General features: G+C 41.9%; 1 protein-coding gene across 2 annotated transcripts in view; it reads right to left on the reverse strand.

The window, feature by feature from the left end:
* LOC1275637 (lachesin) overlaps positions 1–17,843 on the reverse strand; it is a 106,712-nt gene extending 88,869 nt beyond the window's left edge. For both annotated transcript variants that reach the window (XM_314904.4, XM_061657072.1), the window contains exon 1: positions 17,702–17,843. In XM_314904.4, coding sequence (XP_314904.4) covers positions 17,702–17,771 — 70 coding nt within the window. In that variant the 5' untranslated portion in view covers positions 17,772–17,843. The remainder of the gene's footprint in view (positions 1–17,701) is intronic.
* Between the last annotated feature and the right edge of the window lie 457 nt (positions 17,844–18,300).

Here is an 18,300-nt window from a genome sequence, read left to right on the forward strand (position 1 = left end):
CAGTCACGCCGTCACCGTTTGGCGAAACCGACCAACCGTCCGACCGACCATACGTGGAATTTGGTCCTCGCTGAATGCGATGAAGTAGAATGCAGTCGCAGTAGTATAGCGTCGGGCTTTGGGTCGGTGAGGTGGTAATTCAATTTATTAGAGATGTTTTAGCACCGTTTTCTAGCTCCCGGATGACGGTGGTGACTTTAAGCTAGCGATGCCAAAACTTGTCCTTGCTATTTTGATACGCACGCAGTAATATACTTTCGCGAGCTATGATTTTTGTAGGACAGGTTAGTTGCGATACCTTTAATATGGAGATATCGAACGGCTGCATTCTCTTTTTATATAAAGTATCAATGAAATTTGAATTAAAATCAGACCATACTGTCTCCTCTGTACTGCCAATGTTGAACAAATACACAATACAATACTCATGTAATAGAAATACTTGCCTCAACAATGTTGCACAAATGAACTTTGCCATTTTTTTTTTCACTCTTTTCAAATCGTTCCACTCTGCCTATTTCCATGCATATCATCAACATTAAAGCAGCGGCAGCGTACCTAACCGCAGGCAAGTCTTGTTTTAAACCATGTTTCGGAAACCGACAGACAAGCACTTCCTTTACTGCACAATCGTTTCAACAAAGCACAGGAAGCCTGGCCATTTTCCACTGGGAAACGATTACCGAAGCAGCACTTGAAATTCAGCACCAAACCAAAGCAAAATGAGAATAAAACCGAAAAAAACCAGCCCGCTGAAAACATGCACGCAAACGACTACACCAGTCAGTCCCGTCAGAGTGGCACAAATGCAAGGTAGGAAGGAGGTGTTCTTTTTTTTCGTTTGTTCGTTCGTTAATGTTAAAATTCAATGCTGATGCCGCTACGCGAGTGCATAAACAATTAGTGCTAGGCGATGTAATGGAAGTCACTAGCGATCGGTAGATTTGCTGCAAGACGATAAGCGTTTCACAGAAATGTGCAAGTAAGGAAAAGCGAATTTCATTAATGAAACATTACTGACCGGATGATATGTAAAGTCAATTGACCGTAATTTGTTTGCAGCATTAGGTTGTTACAACGTTTATGGTGAAGGAATGTTCCTCACAAGTAATTTAATTTTTTATTAAAAACAATTTGGTTGTTGTAGCTATTTATCTTTCAGAAGCATAGTTCGTTTACTCGTCTTCATATTCACTTTATTGTTACAATATCACAACCAATTTTCTTATTGTGGAGTAATGTTATGCCATAATCATAAAGTATAATCTATTTTTGGTTTTATAAAAGCTTTGAATCCATTGCCCTCAATCGTCACTCATTGACATGAATTTATCATAAATATTCTTTGAAAACACCTACACTTGTATGTGTCTTACAATAAAAGTAGTAAAACATTCGTAACCAACTCCTCCGTAAACATACATAATAACTACAACAATTGACCGATATTAATCCACACTCAACATTTTAAATGGGAAACCAACACAATGAGCTACAATATTAACTGCTTCTTCTGTCTGCTTGAACGTGGCATAATAACACTTCCCGTCCCAATGCTGTCGTTCGGTGCTGAAAAAGCATTATGGCGTTATTATTTCTGCGAAAAATCTTTACCCACATTTGGCGCACACATCGCATGAAGGAGGGAATTAAAAGCAAATAAATCATCAACAGATTATGTTCTCCAATGTTGTAACGCGCACGCATTACCACCCGAAGCTCATCAAAGCGCGAGCACGACCCTCCAGCCTACCGGATCAACTGTGCGATGGTACGGTTCCATAAAGCTTCGGTCCACTTCAGCTACCGGTTTTGTGAATCGAGTGGATGAATGAAAAGCGCACAATAATGCTAAAGTGTCTCATTTTCATAATCCACCAGTCACTGAGCGGAATCGTCATGGAGGCCTGTGTAACCCTTCAGAAAAAAAAAGGAAAACTCACCCCTCACTGTGCTTTTCTGCACCAGCACAACACAACACCTTGAACCGCCGAACAGTGATAGGAGATTTCATCTCGCAAGATCGAGTCATGGCGCGTTATCCGTGTGTGTGCGTGTTTGTGTGTGACTATTTTTTCTGCACCAACCTTACCATATCAAAATACTCATTTAGCTTCCCCTTTTCCCCATTTTCCCAGTACTATATGATGTGCCGTTTTTTTCCGTCAACGAGGAAGCAAACGAACATACACACACTTGTGGCTAAATTTTCTCCTCATCAACAAAATCCAATGAAGCCACCCTGGGAAGCACATTTTGCACATATTTACAAAGCTTAATCAAACAAAGATTTCTTCTCGTATTCTGGCGCCAATCCTACCAGCGAGTTCCACGGAGCAACAGCACGAAGCAGCACGGGGAAAACATTTTCAAAACCTCGGCATCATGTGGTGTGATACCGCTGCCTGCAAAAGGGATGGTAGAAAGAACGAGCAAAACAAAACATCTCCTGGAACGCTGCAACACCCACACAAACAGCCACCATCACACACGCGAGCACAGTAAATGATGCCGAGCGCTCAGGGTGGCGCAAATTTTGCCAACCACATTGCATGACGCTCGTCCGCGGTGGGGTGGCTCGAGCAGCACGACGCTTCTTTGGTGATTATTTGTTTTATGATTTCTAGTGGTGTGGAAATAATTTAAATTAATTTATTTTCCCAACTTTGCCAGCTGCGGCGGCTCGCGCAGAAGGTGAGAACTGCATAGCGATGGTGAGTGGGAGATTCTATTCCAGCAGACTTTAATCATTAATTTGGATGAACAAACAAATGGGGGTTTGAATAATGTTTGAAGTGAAGATGAAACAATGTTTTATAGTTACCAAATTGAGGATATTTTCCAAATATGTTTAATATACCTTATTTTATAAGGTACTAGGCGTCTCCATTGCTATTCATTAAGGATCAATATGGTTAATTCTTTATAACAATTAGCATATTTAAGCATCATGACAAATAAGAATCGCCATAAATAGTTTAAAGAAAAAAAAATCATGATAAGAACAATTGAAGCCTTCACAAAGTTGTTTTTATAAAGAAACAACAACGTTCCTGAAGCCCTACAAACAATGTTTAACTTAATTAATTATATTAAATTATCTATTTTTCTCTCCGAGAAATCTTTGACAATGTTCTACCAACTCACAACTTTCATCTAGCAAATGCTCTCATTATTGATGAACCATTTTCCCCGAATCACTTTCATCTTGAATGCTCCCAAGAGTTTACCATCGCTACCATACTTCGCTACCAGCGCCATATTGTTTCTTTCTCAATTTAATGCTCTGTATCACAATAACCATACCCAAATGCCCCTCCCGCAACTCGACTCATTGTTCCGGTTAATTACATCATAATTATCAAACATCGAACAAAAGTCTTGCGCAGTGGTACCACGCTTCGCGCCAGAAACTATCACAACAACCATTTCGGCCCGTCCCCTTTCTGCAGAGCACAACTCCATTATGAGCCTTTATTGAACTCTTTGTTTTAGCCTGATTTCCCTGCGGAGGACAACAACCATTATCGAGCTGCGGGCACAAGCCTGCTGTGCAGCTGCGTGTGGATCCCACGGGCATCCACCATTTGCTTACCGTTCCCGAATATGGTGAGAAGATTTTTTCCCCGTATAAAACAATACGGGTAGAAAGATAGTTTCGTACGGAGGGTATTTATTCCTACACGCACTGATTCCTCTTCTTCGAAAATCATACCAGTTGAATGTTTCATGAGAGAGGCAATCGATAGGTAAGATCTTCCTAATTTTAAGAGAGCACACACTTTAATATGTTATAACATGTTTAATTAAAAATGGCAACATGCCACCGCTCACGTCATTGCTTAACTTTTGGTCCTCACTTTAACATACTCAGATAGTTTTGCTTCCCCAAGAAGATGTTCAAGCATTACGCTACGATTATAATTACCGTTTCGGGACCGAACAGGCAAACCCCATTTGCTATCAGCCAAACGAGCGGTCACGTCATGCGTCAAAGTTTACTCTGGCAGGCTTCGTTTAATCACAGACACGGCCAATCGAAGCCCAAGTGCCAACCGATGCGCTTGACGCGTGCTGGCAGAGATCATGTTTTGCGCAAGTTGAAGCGAAGCTGCAGGAGGTACAGCTGGCGGACGAGATTGCCGGCCCGGGATGGTGCGAAATGGTAATGTGGTTAGCAAAGTTTCTATACGTTTCTAGTAGCACATTTTACCGCCCGGCTAACGATCCGGGCCGTTTGGAGCGGTACGGCCTTGAACGGACCGAACGGGAGGCCGGACGGCATGTAAGCGGCAGCTTTAAAAGTTAAACGAGGAAGCAAACACACTGCTGAGACTGCCGAGGCGAGAACACTTTGCCCACTTACAGAGTGTGCCAGAAAGTGAAGTTATAAATGTGTTATTTAACAACAGAAAACATGGCATAATCTGGTATAACAATTACTTCAACCAGCGAGGCTTTAACCTCGCTTCGCTTAAAGCACACTCGAGACGCCCGGTGGAGACGCCTGGTGGTTTGTGACGACTTTCGTCCATTGTTTGATTTTTCGACTCTCCCGGCGTGCAGCAGGGGAATGTGTCAAAAAGTGAGCAACGGCCCAAGGAAAACAGACGCTATTCAAACAACGCACCGTGCGCTGAAGTGCCTGGAGTAGCTGCGAATGAGTGAAACATTTTCCAACCAGTTGGACTTACAATGAGGCCGTGCCGGGCAGTGCCAGGGCTGGTCAAAAATTATCCCACCCATCCACATGCACGGAAGCATGCTTTTGTATGCCGTCCATGTTCCAGCCGCTCATCCAGCTGTTGCAAAGCAATGGCCTGCCACCGGGCTGCCAGCAGCCATCAACGAGCGGAAGGTGCCTTTGAGAATTCAATCCACGGCTGCCAGCCAACGTGCCAACGTTTACCGAGCGGCCCCGTTACTTGCCCAAGCACCGGAAGACCACTCTCAAGTTCCCATCTGTGCCTTTTCTTTACTGTTCCAAACCCCCAAAACCCGACACCGAAGTCAAAATGGCATCCTCATAGACCGAACCACACGGCCGATCCCTTTCTGCACTCCCACTCTGCACTCTGTGTTTTCCTTTTGTGTTATTTTTCCCCTCTTGGGGGAAATTTTTTGTTTGCCCCGTTCCCCGGGATCCCCAGCTTCTGCCTGCGATACAGACGCACCCGAAATACAAGCACACAACCGGAAACAGTGCTGTCAGGAAGCAGGGCTCAGTGTGAACCGAATGCCGGGCCTACCGGCGTACCGGACGCACTATGAAATTCCCATCAGCTTTGTCCGGGATGCTGCTTACGCTTACGCTTCCCACCACGTACACTGCATGGGGTAGGGTCTTTCGGGTGGTTGCAACCGGACGGACGACGCACGAAGCGCTCGGATTATGTTTTGTTAATGGCGTGTGATGGCTGTGCAGCATGGATGACCTAATGTTTGCCACTTCAGTAATTGGATGAAGCCGGGGCCGGGGCCGTCCATTGTCAAGGACGATTAGAGCCGGACGAACATCAAAGTCAGGCCGGTTCGGTTTCCGGTCGAGCGGGTCAGTGAACGATATCCGGCTTCACATGTTCACCATTGCTCAAGGTGGCAGCAGCTGGGTGGTGCGGAAAAGGGGTTAGCAAAAGCTACAGGCTACAGGTCTTTGCCTCGGGGTGTGTGTGTGTGTTTGTGTGCTTTGCAGCTTTTCAATACAAAATGTAAACAATTTCTCTTTGCAATGAAGTAGAAAGGTAATTTTTCAAATGGATGGAGTTTAAAAAGATAGTTACTATGGAATGAACTCATTCTTTTGCTTAAGATTTAATATCTGATTTAACGTTTTATATGATATTAAGATAAAATAAACTTTCCTAGACGTTTCCGAAGCTTAATTCTGAGGAGTTTTTGTACGATTTTATAATAAAAAAAATTCTAGTTTTTTATAGGGATAGCTGCTTTGATTGAATCTTAAACCTGCAACTCAAGCAGGAACGCTCCAACGCTCCTTTACCAGCTATGATACGACAATGCAATACGTTTTCGAGGTATTTCGATTGCAAAACGAGTTTCAACTGTTAAACGAGTTAAACGAGTTTCATACAAACAAAGTCAGACCCTTGGAAGACTAATCATTGGAGCTAATCACGGAAAAATGAAATAATTTGTGTTATTGTTTATCTAATTATATGTTCACATTTCCTATACTATTCTTAAGACTAATATTGTATTCAATATGTACTAAGTTTTCAAAGCAGCTCGTTAAGCCCGCGTGGTGGACGAGCGTTGATAATAAAATAATAATAATAATATCTCAACAGTATATCATAATAATAGTCAAAATAGTATAAGAAATGTTAATTTTAAATGCTGGACGCTGAAATAAATGTATTAAATTTAAAAAAAACATAAAAATTGCAGGGTTTATGCCTCTTTACTCTGATTGAACGGACTCACTCAGAGTTTTCCAAGGTTTTTTTGTTATTTTGTGAAAACTTTTGGATGCTACCCAAAATTTTTTGGTGCGTTCTCACAATTTAATGGTCGTTACCCATCATTTTTTAAGATCAATTTTACTAATAACCTATTGAACGATTCCAATAAATCGTGGAACTCGATCTAAAACTACATGGCAAATGGTGAATGAATTGTGAGACGTACTCGAACAATTACAGCAACAAATAAATAAATCGAGGGAAACCCTGTAATAAAAGCTAGTAATATAAACTATTCAGTAAATAAAATATGTCTTGCTTTTGTAATGGATATTCTGCAAGCCATACATAATGTAAAATGATAAAAAATACTTTGGCAATTCACATTTGATGCATGAAATAATCATTTTTCATTGTGCTACATACTACAGTTCATAACAACTGCATCTCCTTTATTGCCCAAGATCACATTCAAGTGTGCAGGACCCGCATAAATCTTTCGTCCGTTTTTACCAACCTCGCTTACAGCAATGGCATCAAGCGGGGGAAAAAATCAATCCGCACTAAAAGCAACTCGCAACTGCAAAACTGGAAACACTCAAAGGCAAAGAAAGCTAAAGCTGGAGAAAAAGAAACCGAAATCCAATAAATAGACGATTCGATTCCGAACGTCAGCGTGATAAGAAGCGAACAAGAAATATGTCGGCCAATCTTTGGTCAGTTGACCTACCCGATCGTGCCCCACTCCCGTATTGCTTCATCCCCATGGCAAAGGTAAATAAAGCTTCTGGCTGCTCATCCCACAGCAAACCATCTTCAAAGCAGCTTATGCCATCCAATACCACCTCGAATCCTCGATCCGTCTCCTCCGTTACTCGGGTGAACAAAAACTAGCAAAAGAAGAAAAAAACACACAAGCAGAAGCAGCACCACAGTATTGCTTTGTTCGTGTCCCTGACCGATCGCTCCCGGGGAGCTTCATCACGATCAAAGCCCCGACCGAACCGAACATATAAACGCAACCTCCGGCAGGGCTTTGCTCAAACTTTGCCCGCTAACTTCGGGGCAGAGAAAGTAGCATCAAACCGACCGTAACAACCGGTCGGAACGAAGTTCGACTTCGACCGAGAGGAAAAGCAATAAAGCACGGCACGGGAGTAGCTTCCTTTTCAAGCTGCCGTGCCAACCCATCGAACGAATCATTCGCTCGATTCGCTTTCGTCTTTCGCATTGCAGCTATGGCGAGGAGCGCACGTCCTTGCTGGATCCCAACCCCTGTTGGCCGACGTCGCCAATTCATCAGGACGCAACTTTAGCGTCGCTGAAAGCGAAAAGCGTGAAACAGTGACGGACAGATAATGGGAGCGAATGAAACAAAACCCAGTATCAACATCACCATAAAGACAAAGTCTCATAGTCTCTACTCGAGACGTTTTTTTCTCTCGCCACTCCCGCATTCTGCACTATCTTATATCTAAAACAGGAATAGAAAAAAGTATGTGTATGTGTGTGAGTGTGACCCTTACATTCCAAGGACCTCCCAAAGGCACCAGGAAAAAATGGTGAAAGCTCGAGAAATTCTCCCAAATAAAGCGTGAGTGCATCAAAATCCTAGCCCAGTAGGGTCAGTAGAACTTTAACCCACCACCCAACCTTGAACTCACCGCCCATCCAGGGACTCGGACGATTTTTCGTTTTATTTTCTCCTCTTCGCTTTGTTCCGTTTTTGCACGCAGCTCCTTTATACAAAAACAAGCTTCAAGAACAACGGCAGCAGCTTGATAGAACTTCCACCAGTATACTTCTATTCATTCCTTTTTCGGTTCAGTATTCGTGATATTGGCTTTTGGGGGAGAACTCGAGTCTTGAAAATCCTTTAAAAACAACCCCCGTGGAAATTGAGTGCGGCCAAGTAGCTTGCCGCGCTGAAAGTGAATGAAGCTAAAACACGAAAGCTCATTTTTAGTTTGGCTCTGTTGCTTTTTTTTCCTCTTCTTTTTATTCACCCAAAACACTTCACCAATTCAGAAGAGCTTCCAACTCCACTTTTTTTTATCAGCACTTCACAGAGCTCATGCCGGGCGGGGGTGCAAGAAAGGGAGAATGTTAAAAAGAATCAACCGAACGAAAATGCAGCTCACGATGTTTACGAGAAAAGCGTGGAAAGCACCAATAACTGAGAGTGATTTTCCTCCCACCTTCTTCTCCGTTCAACTTCACCACACCCCCTACAGACCTCCCACAGAGAAGGATCAATTTTTATCGAGCTTGATAAATAGAAATCGTTGCTCCAAATACATGATAAATGACCCGCCAAACAGCCAATACCCTGCTTTTTTGGAACACCCCGATGCACTTTTGCAATGCATTACCTGGGGTTTGGGGTTTTGTGATGAAGGCAATACTTGCACTCCTTCGCCGTGCTGTGCACGTCGGTCGAATCAAGACGAATTGGAAACCGCAATAGTGTTTTGCGGAGAGAGAGTTGCAGCCCTTTGACCTACATTAAGGTTTCGATGGAAATTCATCACACTCAACCATGCAGCAACTCAGCGCAACGTACCTGTGGGGGCATCACAGCGAAGGGCTACAAACTTTACCGAACCGGGCAACTTGCGAAATATGCAATACACTCCTGAGTTGGCATTGAGCAGTTGGGGAAGGTTGCTACTTGTACGAACAATCGATAAGTTGGTTTGCATACGAAGAGCGGCTCGCTCGACCGAACCTCCGCTTCATTGCCTAAATGCTTCTGCAGTACTGGCACTTTTCAAATGTGTATCAATAGAGGATTCATAAATAAAATATTGACCCGAGCTTTCGAGTGCCCGAAAAGATTGACATTTCTCGGAAGGCAGGGAGAAGGATTGGTCGCATACACTCAACCCGATTGCAATGCAAATACCGAAAATTGATTCCCCATTCGGGCCACCACCGAAACTGTGAATAAATTCTATCACTTTTGCTCCGATCGAATTGGAAACATATGGAAAGAAAATAAAACAGAAAGGCAGCATTCCAGCAGGAGAAAAAATAGAAGAAGGACCGAAATCCCTGCCAGTTCAGCCAAAGTGCTGAAGGGAAATAGTTTTCTATTTGCTGAAGCTGTCACCGATTTATCCGATTTTACGCTTTGGCTGCTGCAACAACGAAACAACGAAAATCACTCCGATGGGCAGCTGATAAATTATCGAGCAGCTTTTATCGCCCGTTTCACCATTCTCGTCCGCCTGCCCGACCGTGCCTTTCCACAAGACAGTTTGTAATTTTTCCTCCATTCCATCATTTGTTTGTTATTGTTCGCTTTGATTTCTTTTCATTCTTTCTCCACTCGTGTGAAACAAATCCTCTGCAAGCTGGTGCGATACAACTGCGAATCACTCGCAGACATGCTCGTGTGTCGTTCGGGTGAGCCAAGACAAATTATTCTCCAAACGATTGGTATTCATCAAGTTCATCATGCCCTACTACCATACCACGCTCTGGTACCCGTCCGGATCACCGCTGCACTTTGCGCAAACGGAGCCAGACGGCATGCAACCATTCGAAGAGCTTATTTGTTCGTTGGCCTCAAAAAGGCGGGGTCAATATGTGTCTGTTTCTCGGGCTTTGGTTTACTGCTTGCGTCTTGTTTATTTTTATCCGCTCCAAAACGCTCAAACCCTTGGCCGATGATACAAGCGAACGTAAATGAATGCTGATCATGGTTTGCATTCGGTTATCAACTCTCCGGGGTGCGATGAATGCTTGAGTAATGCAATCAAGCTGCCCCTCGGGACGGTTTCTTCTGGCCAGACTGTTTCTTCTGGGCAAATAGCTTAGCAGATTGAAAATTTAAAGAAAAAAATACTAGTTTCGAAGCTTAAACTAACTATTAAAGTGTTCAATACTAGATTCTGGTAAATAATGGTGTAAACTAATTTGGCAATTATTTATTAATTTAACTCTTGATAATTGTTACCCAAAAACATATGTAAACAATCAAGAACGAGTTTACGATTGAAGTTACTCGATTAATTAATTGAACTGGCTTGAATTAATTGTACAGTACATTTAGAATACATTTAGAATAGAATCTTCTGGGCAGTTCAGAACAAGAACATAAGCTTCACATATCCTTATTCGATGAAACTTATTTTCTTGTCCTGAACTGTACAGAAGATTCTATTCTAAATGTACTGTACAATTAATTCAAGCCAGTTCAATTAATTAATCGAGTAACTTCAATTGCAAACTCGTTCTTGATTCTTTACATACGTTTTTAGGTAACAATTATCAAGAGGAAAATGCAGAATACAAAAATAACTTTAACAAATAACAAAAATCAAAAAAATAATAATAATAATACTCAACCACCACCACTTAAAATAGCTATTTCTGAACCATTCACAACTTCTACGAAAGAATCATTCATGAAACATTGTTGATGCATGAACGATGCACGCCACTCAACTAATGGAACGGAACTACATGCGTATGACTATGAATGTATGAACGTATGATGAACGTACAATATCGTTTAAATATCCAACACAATATGTTATATTCAGCTTTCAAAAAATGACTACACTTATAGTTCTTTTTACTTTAATTACTCAGCCTACATGCAATGCTACACGTTAGTAAAATGTATTTCTGATAACAACAGGGTTTCCAATCGCTTTCCAACGGTTCCAACTTCGCACGCGTCATCCAGCCGTACGACTAGATCTCCATCGCATGCAGCCGATCAACAGTTGCATCAGTTGCCCACTGATCCCCGGTTCATTAAGTAAAGTGATATCGAAATGGCGTTTTAATATCAACACTAAACAAAATGTTTCTTCCGGCTGTTGCTATCGGCTTACTGTTTAGCAAAAGCATCGACAAAAAAGTGCACTGAGGTCGACAAAGTTCCCTCTGACCCACTTTCACTACCGGGCATGAAATAAACGGTCCCATTTAAGTGTTATCGAAGCGGGTGAAATTCTCACTTCACGGAATCATTCTGTAGCGCCGCCAATGCTTGAAGCCATGATGGAAATCGAGCCATAAAAAGTCGCTTACGGCACACGATGAAGGTGAAGAAAGGTGTTGAGGACTGAAATGGATGCTGCCTTTTATCGCACCGTGTCTGCATGGGATGGTGTTTTACGCGAAAGTCCCGCAAAGCACATCATTTCCGAACTTTCTTTTCTCAATAAGCGGCCCGATGAATATATGTTTGTGTGTGTTTATGAGTGTGTGTGGACTCCAGGGTGTGCCGAAAACAAAAACACCTTCCCTGAATATGGTTCGATTTTTCACCCAGTTTCGCTCAAGTGCTCAAGGGTAGTAAAAAGTGATGTCTCGGGGCGTAAAATACGAAGGAATGGAAAGGAGCAAAGCAAAAGGCTGTAACGCTTTCCAGCAGAAGGAAGTTAATATTTGAGTCTGTTTGTTTTTTGGTAAAACAAAAACCGTTTTCCCATTCATTGCGATTTACCGTACTCTTTGTAGTCGAGTACAATTTTCGGTACCATCGCGTAACTTTTGGTGCGATTCGTTTCTACCAGCTCAACCGTACGGGTCTTTAACCTCGGGCGCGAGCGTCTCGTTGAACAGATGCGTGCAAGGTGCGAATCTGTCCCCTTCCCTTACCTTTGTCAGTATTTTTTTTTTGTGTTGTTTGCCACAGAAACGACCCCACAAAGATCGCACCTCCCGGGTCGTGGCCGGTAGCGGCGCGACGAGAGGCGCGAGTGCGAAGCTGCAGGTGCAGTCGGGAGAAGTTTTCACGAGAAGGCATGAGATAGAGGTAAATTATGAATGATTCACTTCATTACATATTAATGGTATTTTATGAGCGCGCTGCTGCATACCGGGAAATGAAGTAATTTCAAAGAATTGTTCCATCCAGCCGTGCCGCTGTTCTTCTGCGCCGAAACGGCACCGGTTGGGGATGGGGGCTTCATTCCCCCCCCCCCCCCCCCCCTTCATCTTATCAACCACTCCCGAAATATATGAATGTCCTCCCTGAAAGCACGGGGAACCATTTCGGCCCCGCACAAAAACCGTGTTCGACCGAATGCTTCGGAATGCTTCGCTACGCCCTGTTCCTCGGGAATGCGATATTTGCACCGGTCTATGAGGTGGGTATGTTTCCGACACTCTCGGTACTTGTGCCGAGCGCGTGCCATGCGTACCAATCGGGGTGTGTGTGTAAGTGTGTCTGTTGTGCCGAGGCGAGGCGCACAAACGTGCCACAAATTAACACCGCTCTCTGCACGCTTACGGATCAACGCCGTGATTTTCAACGCCTTGCGCACACGGTTTGCGCGTCATAGTAATGGCGTCATTACCCTGCCTCTTCCTCTCTCACCCAGTCACTACTCCAGTGGCATTCGTGCGAACGTACCAATGGAATGATGTTCCAATCGTTAGGAACGGAAACTAGGAAGGAAATTTTATACTTTTATCATTTTAACGTGTGAGTTAGTGCGAAGCGCACCATATTGATGCGGAATAATTGAAAAGGTTCTTGCAAGCATCCGCACGCGTTGGTGAGTTTGGGGTGTTAACTTCACTGCATATGACACGGCAGGTATGGTGTCGGATGTAATCCCCGCCGCCACAGACATGCTGTTTTAAATATTGAATGTATACCAAGAATGGAACATGTCTTACAACTCGAGGTTTACGTTTATCGTACATTTTGTATGCAAAATACCATAACTTTTATTTATAGTGTCGTACAGTATAATGCACTCAGTGTAATGATAATGATTGGTTGCTCAATGAAAAGGCTACAAAAAGTAGGAATGTTTTAATAAATCACTGTTTTCTATGAACAATTCAATGCACCAAATAGTTTAAATTGCGATTTATTGCTATTACTTTACGTGGAACAAAGCGATAAACACACAAGCATTATTATTCTGTGTCGATTAACTAAACTGTCTGTTTTTTATTTTTAGCTTTTATCACTCTCATTTCACCTATAAATGCTCAATATAATATGCAAATAGTAAATCATTTTATTATTCAATTGCCTTTAATTTCTAATACTAGGGTAATTTGCAAGTTGTTGCACACTTAAAGGAACAGCCAAAGCTTAAGTTACTTTAGGCGGAAAAATTAAGCCAAGAAATGATTATTCAAAAATCTTATTATTTCATACTTACAAAAACTCCCCAATCTATTATTGCGCACTTTATATCCATTTATTGCATACTCTCCAATACACTGAAACCGACGATAAAGAGCCCTAAACTGAATGTGTTTTCTTTGGTATAGTGTTTAGGACGATACGCAACGCTTTTAAATTACACGTTTGTCCTTGGTTCAATCCAGAATACTGCAAAATAGGTAAAACACTTTAACCTTCTGCCGCACGCCAACGGAATGAAAAAGACGCTTTGCGCTGTGCAATAAATAGGATCAACTCTCGATTACTAAAAAGTGGATTAAAATAAGAGTTTCACAATAAATATTTTTTCCCCAAATCCTAATCGTGAAAATTAACTGTATTAATTTGATTTCAATCACAGGACGAAGTATACCTTAATACCTTAAATCCAAAGAGTTATATATTTGTTTTTAATCTCTAATAATCACTTTCATTCAATGGTTTGCAACTTACAACTATTATTATGCTAAGTCATTTTGGTCGATACAAGCTCTATCGTTAGGTTCAAACAATGTCAGAGAAATCAATATTCATAGCCACATGAACGGACAAAAAGTCACACATACTTCACAAGGCCCCCACGATTCACGAGTGCTACGTTTCGATCAAAATCTGGGCCCAAAATAACATCCTAACCACTCTGCAACACTACACAACAAACTCTCACTAACAGTCCGTTTTGGCAGACGAATGGAAAGAGAAAACGGAGAACACAAAAAAGCGCATGCATTTTCTCGCCGAATGAACGTTCTGCTGAGCGGAATTCGCAGCGAAATCACTACATAACTGTCATGTTTTGATAATGTCGACCACAGCCGACAAATTGTGGCCATGCTAGTATGTTGGTGTTGTTTTTTTTTCCTCCTATTTCTCCCCATGTACATCGTTCCATCCAACTCCCGCAGCGGCTGCACAGTGAAGAAAGGCATCATTTCCAACGGCCCAACGCCTTCGGGTTGCAATGTTCAAAATCAAGAAAATAGATGTGCTTTTCGGCCCCTTTCCCAGGCGCAAACGAGAAACGGTTTGCCGCTGCTTGAACGCTATTCATGCGATTCTGCGTTGTCCTTTTTTGCGCGTCACCACTACAACCAATGCACCAATAAACCTACCAGAGTAGTGTAGTTTGAGCAAATGTAGATGTGCTGCAAAGGATTTAAAAAATACCAGAAAAGCAAACGAAACCACTGCACTCGACGCGTTTGCAGCGACTTGCCGATGGGCAAAACGGGGAAATCTGTTGCAACGAAAACGAACACGAAGGCATGCGAATCGGCCAGGCGGGTTTTCATACCGAAACCATTGCACACTGCTGAAAGAAGCGGATTTTCCTTTTTTAACCACCTTTTGCCATTCCGAGACGGATTTTTGGTGCAGAATAGAATGCATTCCAGAACATCGAAAGCACACACACACACGATCAAGACGATTCTCTCTATGCCATGGATGCGCCTTTTCTGCGGTGTGCAATAGACAGATTTATCAGCATGATCCGCATGATTTCGGTTTGAAAACAATTTTTTGAAGCAACATCTGTTTCGAATGCCAAACCGTCTAGGTTATACGGCAATAATGATAAAGCTAATAATAATAACACTTTCATATGAATCTGTAACTATCCACGGTTCATGCCGCACCAAAAACGCTATACTTCTGCACAGCTTGCCGTGGATTTTTGGGTTATGCACCGCAGCTGAAACATTCATAGCATCGAGCAAGATACTGTTATCCGCTCAAAAGCGTATCGATTCTTCTCACGATCAATGCTTTTCCATCCATCAGTTGAAACGCAAAGTTTTCCAACCCGGTGTGTGATTTCCGATCCTATACGGATTCGCCTTCCCCGGTGAAGGTAAAGCATATAAATAAGGCAAATGATACAGTCACTACAATCACTACAGCGGTAGAGGCAGCCAGCAAAAGAAAATGACGGCCCCCACCCCGTCAAATGTGTTCCACATTGCGGAGAAGATAAATTGGAAATATTATTAGTTTTCCCTGTCGTCGAAGTCGATGGTGCCGAAGCCGGGATTTTTCGATTTCCTTCCAGCATGGTACACCCTCTTTCTCTCACACACAAAAAACCAGTGGAAGGAAAAATGTGTCTCGAAAATCCTCCCGTCCCTGTATAAACGTGACAGAGAAGAGAGTGTTTCGCCGCGTTTTGCTGTACTGCTTTTTCCCCATGCGCTGCTCAACAACCCTGCTACACGTTTACAGTTCTGCCGGCGACCATAGTTTGCACAAAACTTCTGAAACGAACGGCAATTGCACGTAATTGAGCGTAAAATTGTGCACATTAAGGAAAGATGATCGATTTGCGCAAAAGTTTATCGATTACAAGGGTTTTTGGGAAATTGTAAGCTAACTGACTGTATCGTAACGGGCTCGCAAAAGAACTATTTGTTTTAACTAAATTATGGAAAATATGTTTGTTTTCAAGTCGGGCTAAACGCGTTGGAGGAGTGTTGATAGTTATCTGTCTGTGCTGTGTCTGTGCTTTCGGCGAGAAAAGTAGGTATGTCGCAAAAATATAATAGTTCACCAATTTCGTATAATAAAGAAAAGTTAATTGAATAACATCTGTATCTCGATACAATTGCACAACCTTAAAAATAGTTGTTATGCTTATATTGTTTTTATTATTATTATTATTATTATTATTATTATTATTATTATTATTATTATTATTATTATTATTATTATTATTATTATTATTATTATTATTATTATTATTATTATTATTATTATTATTATTATTATTATTATTATTATTATTATTATTATTATTATTATTATTATTCTTTTGGCTCAACAACCGTTGTCGGTCAAGGCCTGCCTGTACCATTTGAGGGGTTGGCTTTCAGTGACTTTTGCATTACCCTCCATAGCAGGATAGTCAGTCCTACGTATGGCGGCACGGTCTATTTGTGGCTTGAATCCATGACAGACATGTTGCTAAGTCATACAAGTTGACGACTGTACCACGAGACCGGCTTCCATCAGATTAAAATAATAAAGCCTAAAATATAAATTAAACAAAATTGCTTTTTGTACCTTTAAACTTAAACTGAATTCTTAGATTAAAAAAAATCATAAAACTGTGCCAGGAGATATGTTGATTTTCTCATTTGTATGATCAAATTTCATTTTTTTTAAACATTAGTATGATACAATCCTTAAAAACATGAAATACAACACTTTATGCAGAAAAATAAAGCTGTTTCCCTATTTTACTTGTGTGTAAGTAAAACACAAGAACAAATGTAGTGTATTACTTAAACAAACTAAGAACAAATCATACCGGACAAGGAGCTGAAGAAGTAGAAAAGCTACTAAAAGTGGTAAATTGTACACCCAAAGCTCTTAAATTACTGTTGAAATTACTGTTGCTCCTATCAAAAAAGATCAATCTCCTGTTTCAATAGTTCTTTAGCATTAGAGTACATTTCGAGAGCTGTATTTCATCGTTTACGGACAGTATTATTTTTGAATTTAAATATAAAACCCACAACATACTCCAGTCGCTATCAGTGCTTTTACCGTTCGCAAAGCGAACCAATTGTAAAAAAAACCTTTTTTCCAAAGACAATAATCGTTGCCGGATTTAAATCAACCCCACAACTAGAAGCAGCTAGAAACATCCATTGAAACAACTTTTCCAACCACAAAAGTGCTCACTCTCAAAACTACCATTTGCCTCCCGAAATGCGGGAGCAATTAAAACATCAGCTTTTTCCTGTCCTACCGGCTGCAAGGAATCTGAGGAAGGTAAAAAGTACACTTTTCGCTTTTCACATTTTGTCAAACAACATAAGCTGACCTGCACTCTAGACGCAAGCAAAAACAGTAGAGTGGCTCAGCAAAATCTCGGAAAATGATCTCCAAAGCGTGGGGTGGGGGACGGCGGAAAAAATGCTCACAATTCGACTACTAAATCGTACGGTTGCAAAATGTGTGTGTGATGAGAAGAGGAGGAATAAAAAAATAGCAACCCTCGACAATAGTTCCATCCGCTATAATGCCAAGAAGTCGTCGATTCAGCTGACAGCGGAATACATAAAAACCCACGCTCCCGCCCCACAAACACTTTGGTGGAAAACAATATGGGAAAGCTTGCTCAAACACTCACCTTTCGCTAATCCTAGCATGCTCGATGCGACGCTCCACAGCAGCAAAACTGTTATTTTAATAATCTCCATGATGCTTTTTTGCCTTCCGCCTGCTTTGGTGTGTGTGTGTACGGAAGATAGTTTTTCCCGCAACGTTTTTTTTTCACCTCCTCCTACCACCCAGCTAAAGGGCGCAGATGATGATGATGATGATGATACTCGTAAACTGTGACTCAAATTCCGTGTGGTGCTCGTCGTGTTCGCCAAAAAATGTCACACGCCGCGCAAAATTCATTCACCGTGGAACGCGGACTGACCTTTCGTGAGGGTGCATGAGGATAGGAAGGAATGCGGAATGCAAATAATCGGGTCGAAATACGGGAAAATGAAAATGGAGTCACAGATGGGTACTGGGAAGCATCAGCAGAATCTCTATCCCAGATGAGAGCAACAAAAAACAAACTGGACGTTTCTCCACTACGAATAATTCTACCGGTCCTCACTGGGGAGACGATGGCTGACGACGACGACGACCGTGCTGACCGGAAGTGGGATTGCGGATACCGCCTAAACTAAAGGAAGCACTGTAGAGAAGGAGGTGACTTGGAAAAAAACACAA

The sequence above is a fragment of the Anopheles gambiae genome, chromosome 3, assembly GCF_943734735.2.
Source record: "Anopheles gambiae chromosome 3, idAnoGambNW_F1_1, whole genome shotgun sequence".
NCBI lineage: Eukaryota > Metazoa > Arthropoda > Insecta > Diptera > Culicidae > Anopheles > Anopheles gambiae.